This window comes from Octodon degus, unplaced genomic scaffold (genome assembly GCF_000260255.1).
Source record: "Octodon degus isolate 3935 unplaced genomic scaffold, OctDeg1.0 scaffold00169, whole genome shotgun sequence".
Lineage (NCBI taxonomy): Eukaryota > Metazoa > Chordata > Mammalia > Rodentia > Octodontidae > Octodon > Octodon degus.
The window spans coordinates 587,793-597,960 of record NW_004524745.1 but is presented as its reverse complement, the minus strand read 5'-3'; the positions used below and the strand labels follow the sequence as shown (position 1 = coordinate 597,960).

General features: G+C 34.7%; 1 protein-coding gene and 1 long non-coding RNA gene across 2 annotated transcripts in view; both read left to right on the top strand.

Annotated features, from left to right (window-relative positions):
• Positions 1 to 1,627, top strand: part of Pura (purine rich element binding protein A) — an 8,657-nt gene extending 7,030 nt beyond the window's left edge. The window contains 1 exon segment of the mRNA XM_023703311.1: positions 1 to 1,627. This exon segment is cut by the window's left edge and continues 88 nt beyond it. Coding sequence (XP_023559079.1) covers positions 1 to 806 — 806 coding nt within the window. The 3' untranslated portion in view covers positions 807 to 1,627.
• Positions 1 to 10,168, top strand: part of LOC111813163 — a 60,603-nt gene that overhangs the window by 6,397 nt on the left and 44,038 nt on the right. The window lies entirely within an intron of this gene.

Sequence of the window (10,168 nt, the reverse complement as noted above, 5' to 3'; positions counted from 1 at the left end):
AGCACGAGACGCAGGAGCTGGCCTCCAAACGAGTGGACATCCAGAACAAGCGCTTCTACCTGGACGTGAAGCAGAACGCCAAGGGCCGCTTCCTGAAGATCGCAGAGGTGGGCGCGGGTGGCAACAAGAGCCGCCTCACTCTCTCCATGTCAGTGGCCGTGGAGTTCCGCGACTACCTGGGCGACTTCATAGAGCACTACGCACAGCTGGGCCCCAGCCAGCCGCCGGACCTGGCCCAGGCGCAGGACGAGCCGCGCCGGGCGCTTAAGAGTGAGTTCCTGGTGCGTGAGAACCGCAAGTACTACATGGATCTCAAGGAAAACCAGCGCGGCCGCTTCCTGCGCATCCGCCAGACGGTCAACCGGGGGCCGGGCCTGGGTTCCACGCAGGGCCAGACCATTGCGCTGCCCGCGCAGGGGCTCATTGAGTTCCGCGACGCTCTGGCCAAGCTCATCGACGACTATGGAGTGGAGGAGGAGCCGGCCGAGCTGCCCGAGGGCACCTCTTTGACTGTGGACAACAAGCGCTTCTTCTTCGATGTGGGCTCCAACAAGTACGGCGTGTTTATGCGAGTGAGTGAGGTGAAGCCCACCTACCGCAACTCCATCACCGTGCCCTACAAGGTGTGGGCCAAGTTTGGGCACACCTTCTGCAAGTACTCGGAGGAAATGAAGAAGATTCAAGAGAAGCAGAGGGAGAAGCGGGCTGCCTGTGAGCAGCTGCACCAGCAGCAGCAGCAGCAGCAAGAGGAGACTGCTGCTGCCACTCTGCTACTGCAGGGTGAGGAAGAAGGGGAAGAAGATTGATCAAACTGAATGAAAACACACTCACACACACACACACACACACACACACACACACATGCATACACACACACAGCCAGACATAGAGAAAATATACTGTAAGGAAAGAAAGAATAAAAAGTTTAAAAAAATAACTTAACTCCAAGGGCGCACCACCCACAGAACCTCCACCAACTGACAGTTTCTCTTCGTGACTTGCCACCCAGCGCTGGATGTTGTCCACTTTATCCACCATATGAAACAGTAAGCAGCTGCTAAAAACAAAAAACAAAAAAAATACAAAAAGTAATAACATTATATGAACTGTTTCCTACTTGATTAAAAATATAAAGAACTGAGTGTTTATTTCCCTAATTAACCAAGAACTTTTGTACACGTTTAAGCTATTATTAAAAGTGTTTGCAAAATGGTCAAGATTATAATATTGCTGAATTATATAAAAGTCCTTTTCATGTTGAGCTAACATTTGACTTTAGCACAAAAAAGAGATATTTTAGAACACGTAAAATAATATTTTTAGTTTTTCTCATTTTGTTACCAAATTTCAAACCTTACATGGAGGCTATTATAGTATATTTGACACCCTATATACCTGTGATTAGAGATGTGTATATATATATGAGGGCTAGGCATGCTGTGTGTCTGAGCTTTGTCTAAATGTTATGCAGAAGTTTGTAGAGTTAAAGGTACGTAGGTTTAATTCATGCAAGGTAAACAATAAGTGCTCTCTTTTATACAATATGCATTGCATCTGGACCTTAAAAAATGGTCAGTGAAACTTCTGTGAACATGAAGAAATTATTAAAAAAGGCATTTAAATGAAATTTGCTAAGTTGTGATTTTTATGGTTGGAACCAAAGTTATTCAAATAGAAAAAAGAAAAGGAGAAAGAAAGAAAAAGGAAATCTCCCATAATATTTTTATGCATCTGTTTGCTTTGAGTAGGTGTTTTGTTATTATTGTGTATATGAGATGTACTTGTATTGTTCATAATATATTTTTTTTATTATATGTAGAAAGATTTTAAAAACTTAACTAACGTGCAGCAATTTCCAGTGAACCTGTACTTGGACATCAGGTAGTGAGTCTATTTGTGGTCACTAGCACTGTCTGCTAAACTTGTAAAAGGTCTAAAGCTATCCTTTTTTTTTTTTTTTTCCAGTGCTGTTAACTTATGTAGACCTGTTAAAAAGCAGAGCAACACAATTATAGTTATCCTACTGAGCCATGGATTCTGAGTTTTGTTTTAAAAGTGAGAGCCAAGTTGGTGTATGTAAAGGATTTCCATGTAGCTGTGGTGCTAGTTATTACTGGCTACATTATATGCTAAGTGTATTTGTGTTCCCCAAATGTATAAGCCTTCTATCAAAAGTATGTTCTATAACTCATATATTCAAAGCGTAGGGTATGAAAATGCAAAGCTGAGGAGAGCACTTTACCAAGCTGGTGTCCTCCATACTGAAATTGTTTGTAACGATAGTCTTTTACAGATTTTCATTTAAAGATGTTTGTGTGCTTTTAATTGACAACTAACTTCTTGCTGCTGTATAGTAAAATATTAATATATTTTTATCATTAAACTGCTGCATGACTATCATCTTTGAGTGAAGAGAAAATGTTATAAAAAAGATGCCTTAAATAGTACATTTTGGTTTGGAATTCTGTAGAAAGTATTTTGGTAAAAAAAGAAAAAAAAAGAAAAAGAAAGAAAAGGATCTTGGGTCTTGTCTGACAGAGAGCTCTGGGGATGGAATTGTTTCTTGGCAAATCCAGCCATATAGATCTAACTGCTGTATGTAGAAGACTCCACCTGTAGGAGTAAGAAAGTTTATAGTGCTTCTTTTATTGTAAAGCATTGGCCTAGGAAGGTGAAACAGTTGTCTTTTTGAAGGATTTTTTTTTTCTGCTGGTTCTTTGGGTTTTGATTTGATATTTTTAAGCTCCCTGGTTAAGTGTGTTGTCTTTGTTTTTGAGATCTACTGTATGTGTTGAACAACAAGCTATTTTCATTGTACTGTGCATTTTCCCATTAAATTGTTTGCTTTTAATATTCATACAATGTTAAATATGAGGTGACCGTACAGTAGTTAGGAATTTCTTTACTTACAAAATCACTGGAAATGATTAAATTGCTTTTCCCCTTCCCCAAGGTGCATTTTTCTTATTTCCATATAGTAAAGTTGAGCTTTAACAGTGCATAATGTGACATTTGGAATGCTTATCAACTGCATGTGAACATTAATAACCTGCACTTTTTTGTCTTAAGGTTTGTTGAGCTGTTTTGTTCACTGTACTTTAACTGTGATATGGAAAAGATTGCATTCTCTGTGCTGTTACTAATTAGGAAAGAGAATTGCTTTGATTTTGTCTCTTGTTTACTATAACTTTTTAAAGTAAAGCCTTGTACTACAGGTTGTTGGAGTACTCCTAGATCAGTGTTTCATAGTAGCCAGCAATAAGTAGTGCAAGTCAACAAAAACACAGCAAACTTAGGCAAAGTGTCCTTTCTTTGAGATGTGAGTTCTTTCATGAGGTTTTCTTTAGGGTCAGAGTTACCTAAAGTGAAGCCTTCCTTAACTTATGGACTTCAGATTCTGCTTGGAATCCTACCGGATCAAGAAGCACATATATTGTGCAATTATCTTTACATTATAACAGTTGAACACAATCTTACTAGGATTTTGAAACCATTGTCTGATTTATGGTCAGTGGATTTAAAAAGAAATCCACATGCAGATCTTTTAAGACTTAAGAAGTGATCATAGAAAAGACTAAATGACTGTAAAGATGCTCTTTTTTTTTTTTTTAAGCATCTCTCTTACCTCCCCAATCTTCCTTTCTCTACCCTCCTATTTCATCTTTCCCCTAACTACCCCGTCCTAGGTGCTCGGTACTTTACCAAGGTTCTATATCTCAGTGTTTTATGTTGGAGTTTTTCCTTGTTTTTAGTTTAATAGTTGGTAAGCCCTTTGTGCTGGAAAAAAAATGGTATATTTGACCATATGTGTTATTTATCAAGACAGTATGATCAAATGTGCCAAAACAAGCAAACAAAACTTAATTCCTGAAAAGTATGCCTTATTTTTATTGATCTATTCTGTTTTATAATTAAGGTCCAAGAGCTTGGTTAAACTACGTTATTGCCTAAGTAAAAGAAAACTTGAAATGCATTTCAATATTGACATTCTTTAAAATGAGAGACACTGTCAAGTAATTTAATCCAGAGATCAGCCACCAGATTTGAAATGCGTGAATTGTGTGCGTGTGTGTGTGTGTGTGTGTGTGTGTGTGTGTGTGTTTGGTGTTGTTCATTGTGAGGTTTTTTTTTTTTTTTTTCATTTTAAATCACCAAATCTTTTTTAAGCTACTTTTTTTTTGTACCTCCTATTTATCATGCTGATGTTAGAAGAAGCAGTCATCCAGCCACAGAGGGAGCTAAAGTTAACTAACCAGAACTGTACAAATCATTATACTTGCCTTTGACAACAAAGGAAGTTCATAAGAAAAGCCATATCGGCTTTTCCTCTACTAAATACAGATTGGAGATAAATGCATATTTGCCAAATGGAAAAACAGAATGCTATAGTTAGGAAAGACAAACTGTTTTCCAGCTTCTCAAAAGCCATGGAAAGTAGAAACCAAAATCAATAGGGAAATTGAAAAAACCTTAAGTCTGACATTCTAGTTGTCCTGTGCAGGTGTTGAAATTTGACTCAAAATGGAAAGTATATCAATATGTTTTTTAGGCCTTCATATCCACAGATGGATACCTATTCCAGTTTGATTTTTTCAGGTAATGGAGAAAGCTGCTAGTATTTTAAACCCTGCCTAAAAGACAGATAATTTCATTTGAGAGCAAATACTTATTGCCTTGAAAAATAGCACTGTAAAAGCCTATGATAATTAGTCTTAGAATAACCTTTACCCCTTTCAAACTATGCAAATTATTAAATATGTGTAAATTAGAGTTCAATTAAAGATAGTTGATTATAGTGCAATCAAATGGCATTCACGAACTTAACTGGAGCATATACAAATAAAATCTATTAGTTTAAGAGTTTTTTATGCTGACAGAAAAATATAATTTAGCTACCTATTCTAAAAATGGTGAATATTATTAATATTGTATAATAAGACTTGGAAGACTGCCTCCTTTTTGAAGAGAGAGATTAAGGATTTTTATAATTGTTTTTCATCAAATTTTAATATTTTTGTCAAATTTTTAGGTGTTTAATTTGTAAAACAGTTTGCTTTGTACTGGCATACAGAAAATAGGATATTGATTTTAAACTTTTTGAAGCCAAGTGATCAAGTAATTTGTAATAAAAGTCAATGGATCTATATCAGTTGTACTCACTGTTTTCATTTCTTATTAACATAGAGATGTTGTACTTTTTCTGCAGGAAAATGGAACTAAATTTGGGTGGAAGGGAGGGGAAGGATAAATCTGTTGCTAGAATCTGGGAGGGGTAGGATGGCCTAAGCACTTTATATTATTAGTCAATTAAGAATTAATACTGTACATTTTAAAAAGATGCCATGTCAACTGGTATCTTCCTGGTTTCTTATGGAACTTAATGTTTGGAGAGATTATCTCATTCATTTTTGTTTCTGTGCTTTAACATTTTGTGTTTTGGCATTGTGAAACTTTCCAGACTAACACATTTGTCTTTTATGGCATTTATCTACCAGATGGTGACCCCATCATGAGCATTATTAGTTTTATTTCCCATACATGGCTCACCATCTCTACAGTGTTCCTACACATTTTTTTATATTGTGTTATACACACATTTCCAGGTGATTTTAAAATGGGGCTTTATGAATTATTGCTGTGGTAGCTTTCATATTTGCACAATTTGTTTTAAACATATGAACCTGCTTATAAGATTTTCTTCCCCATAAAATGAGATACTAAGTCTGACAACTTTCTTTTCCAAGTCTTTTGAATATCAGAGTGAGATCTTGCTTTTTATGTAAAAGAATGCTAAAACAAGGGCATCTTTAGCAACTTAAATGTGAAATGGTGATGATGCTAACATTTATAGTTATAACTTGATTATCCCTAACTTGGAATGTCATAATAGTTTGGAGGTATATATACTTTGCCGTGAGTGCAATAAATAGGAGAGAGAATTTTTCAGAATTTCTTAAGTAAATAAATTTACCAAAGTTGTTTGTGCAAAATTGTGTCAAATTTTATCAGTTTAAATCATACATTATATTTCTATTTTCTTCATAGTTTATTAATCAGATTTAGGCTACTTGTAGTGAAAAACACTATCAAATGAAAATGATTATTGCTATTAAAATTACTGTTTTCACCCAGCAGTATTAATTACCATAGAATTATCTTTGTAGACTTTTAAGAAAAGCTGATTTTAATATTTATGAAATTATTTGTTCCTAAAGCAAAAGCCAAATTTAAGACCTAGGCCATTTGGCATTTTTTTAATGAAAATTTCATTAATATAGGCTAAGTGAAGATGATCTAGACTAGCATTAGCCTGAGTCAGGTAGAATTGCAAGATGCAAGAACAACCACATGAAATGTGGAAATATGATAGGTTTCAAGCCAAGACTTTGTCATCTTTCATCTACCAAGCTGACTACCAGATTGTGATGTTAAATGATATAGGCAGTTTTTTTCTTTAAGAAGTTGTTTACGGCCATACCACCCTGAATGTGCCCGATCTCGTCTGATCTCGGAAGCTAAGCAGGGTCGGGCCTGGTTAGTACTTGGATGGAAGAAAGTTAAGTATGGTGAAGGTCACTTAGTACAAGCATTTTTTAAACAAGGATTTTGTAGATACACATTCTTTTTTATTTCATATCCATATTACAGTTGGTATTGTTTGCTTTCTTTTTCTTGATATCCTTTGCTTTTGTGGTACATTGTCTTATTGATAGGTAGAAACGTGGTCACTGTCTATGTAAAATAAAATTGTTTCCTATTTTATTTTGATCTAAGATGTATTAACCAGAAGGCTTCTAGGAAGACATAAGAAAAGATGTTTGTTGTGAAGTGGTAGTTGAAGTTATGGCACAGGTGGCTCTGGTCACCTTTGCTAGCTCAAATTGTGATGACCATCAGATAATGATTTATTAAATCTATATTAAAGTTGGGCCAAACTCTTATTTAGCTGCAGTGATTGGCAATTTCCAGTGCAATTAGTTGTGTTGGGGCTTTAAGCTACCATGTCTTTTATATATCTGACATCTTGTTTATCGTAGCGTCTTTTTTCCTTGTTTTTTGTTTTTCTTCTTTATTCTTCTTGTCATAGGCCTGCCAGTGGCATTCAAGTTTACCTTCTTCAGAAAGAAGAAATTGCCGACTCCTGCTTAGAACATAGCTAACTGATGATCCACAGAGATTTCTATATTATGAGGTAATTGGGCAGTTTTTTTCTGCTGTTTTCCCCTTAAGATTTAAGTTGACAATTTTAAGAGCATCTAAATTAGTGTTAAATTTTTTTTTTAATTGAAGAGAGTAAGATGTATGTGTCTCTTAAGTTTCTAGGAACTGAGACATTGGTTTGGAAGTTTGATAGCAGGAAGGGGAAAGCTGTTTAAATGTTTGTGACTGGAAGTATGAGAAGTACATAAAAGGGAATGGTTTGGATGTAAATTTGGAGGAATTTTTATTGGATTAGGAAAAGATGCTTAGATGAAGTCTGTATGAGAGCTGTTTGCTAAGAACAATTAAGTTGCTCTTTACTAAGAAAGTTTCAGTAATGCTAGAGAAAATAGGTCCTTGTTGGTTGAGAGAAAACTGGTCAGTAGCTAGTTGTGATGATGATGATGATGATGATGATGGTGATGGTGATGGTGATGGTGATGGTGATGGTGATGGTGATGGTGGTGGTGGTGCATTACATAAATCTGTTTCTATGTATAAGATGTTTGCTTTTGTGGGACAAATTTTAAATAGCATAATTGGAATGGCAGCTTTTCTAGTAATGGCAAGTTGGTGCTAAGGACTTACTTTCTGAAAAAAGATATAAAAGTTTCCAACTTTTCCACAGTTACCATTTTTAAACTATCAGTAATATTTATCTTTACTGGTTATATTTTCTTGGGCTCTTATCACAATGTAGTTTACCTTTATATCTGTATCCAAAGAGCCTTCCTACTACATAAACTCAACTTTGATCCACATTAATTTCTTAGAAATACCAGGTAAAAGCACTAAGTTTCAGTTTTTGATATCTTGTCTGTTTCTTTCACATTTATAGTTTTGGCAACCGTTTAATATTGTAGACTTTCTGATGCCTTCACATTACTATATTTCTGAAATTAGATGACATCCTATAAACTATGTTTCTGTTTGTTTTTCCACTTTTTCTCTTTAAAATTGTAAACTTCCCAAGAGTTTGTTGGTGGCAGATGTTGATTATATAATTTAGTGTATCTTGGAGGTTCTTTTTTTTTTTATAGAGATGACCATTTAATATTCTGTCCCCATAGTCCCAGGAGTGTTTTAAAGATATATTTGGATTAACTCTTTGTTGGAAAATATAGTATGAATTATTCCCATTGAGTTTGACCATACTTTCAAGTTCCATTTTAATCAGATCTCTGTACATTCATGATAAAAATCTCTTTAAAAATAGTCCAAAAAGAGAGGTTCTGATTTTGTACTTGGAAGGTAGTTTTCCTTTTTTACACATTTCAGCCTCATTAACAATAGAATTATTTTTATATTACTTATTTTATAGTTATCACTTAGTATAATTTTCACATTTTATTGTGTGTCATATTTTAAACTATAATACAGAACACACTATAACTTGTTTAAGTCAGTGCAGAGCCTTCTTAAGTAGCCCCTCCTTTAGGAATTGGCTTAAAAAGAAGTGAATTCCCAAACCTGTGTCAAGAACCAGTGATTTAAATAACTGTGAGACAAGTCTTTGAAAGGCTTTCTTGAGTCTAGTTAGTGGAAATAAATGATAGCCCATTTCCATGCTGCATAGTTGTTAGGGTTTATAAAGTTGTCAGTATGTAAAAGTGCATAAGTGAGAGAGACTACGTAAAGTTGCCTATAAAATTTCTATTTTTCATTGTTTGCACTATTTATCTTTGCACTTGATTTTTTGAAAGACTAGTCACTTTCACTTTTGTTTCTAGTCTTTTCTAATTTCTTGCAGAATTACGTTTTTACTATCCCTCCCAAAGCAAAATGTATATGCAATTAAATATACTTTTTAAAGCCAAGAAAATATTTACTCTTAGCTATGTAATACAGAAATTTGTTTTGATAAATATTTTAATAAGGCCCTTGATTTGCCAATAAAATTCTTTGTAAATGTGAGCTTTATTAAATGTTTTAAAGTAAAAGCTTAGGATAGATTTGTCTTTGAGATCTAACTTCCAGCCTCAGATAGCCTGATTTTGGAGTGTTGATCTGTTTCCACTTTAGTCAGTGAGATACATGCTTTAAAAAACTGGAAATGAAGTAGGTGGCAAGTAGCATCTGCTTCTTTCATATAGTTTTCCATGATGTTCATATAGTTTGCTCATGGTCTATATGATATAATTGGTATTTAAATAATTGATTGAATGACTGTTGCTTTTTGGAATTCAGGATTGATTCATTTTTTTTGAGGGGGGGGTGGTGTGCAGCAAGGGATAAGAGATTTTATTTTAACCAGAGGAAGTCTTATAATCTCAAAGATGTTCTCTGAAAGGAAAGTAGAAAAAGTGTACCTGTGAGCATTTTTTTTTTTGGTCTTAGTTTGTGTAACAGTTTTTATAATTGCAAAAAAAAAAGAAAAGAAAAGAAAAAGATTTGACAGTTTTGTCAATAGAACAGGGAGATGTGTTCTGGGTAAAATTGGTTTTTGCAAGTTATTTAGTCATTTCATTTAATATTCCTTTCCCCATAATTTTTACATACTTAAAACCAAAAGTGATAGGCCTCTTTCACTTCTGGCTTATTTTCAGAATGCCTCAATGTGTTTCTGGGGAGAAGGGAGGGTAATTTCTTGACATGCTCCTCTCAGCATGTTTTGGTAGTCATTCTGGATCTTATATTTGAAAATACTATTGAAAACTTGATGGTGTATTTATTAAAATGAGAATGTCCTCTATAACACAATGTGAATGTTTGTGGCCAAATTCTGTTGTGGAACACACAGCTTTGTTTTTAATTTGACTATAAAATTTAACTTCCATTGTGTAGATAGGTTTATCTAGTGGAATTTTAGTTGTCTAACCATGATCCAATTTAGGGGGTATAAAGGTTAACAGATGTGGATTTGATTTTACATAGTACTATACAAATCACAAGTTAAAGGCTCACATCATCAGAGTTACCTAACTTTTGTGTTGTTGGGTCTTTAAATGTGGATGATATTCAGCAAAAT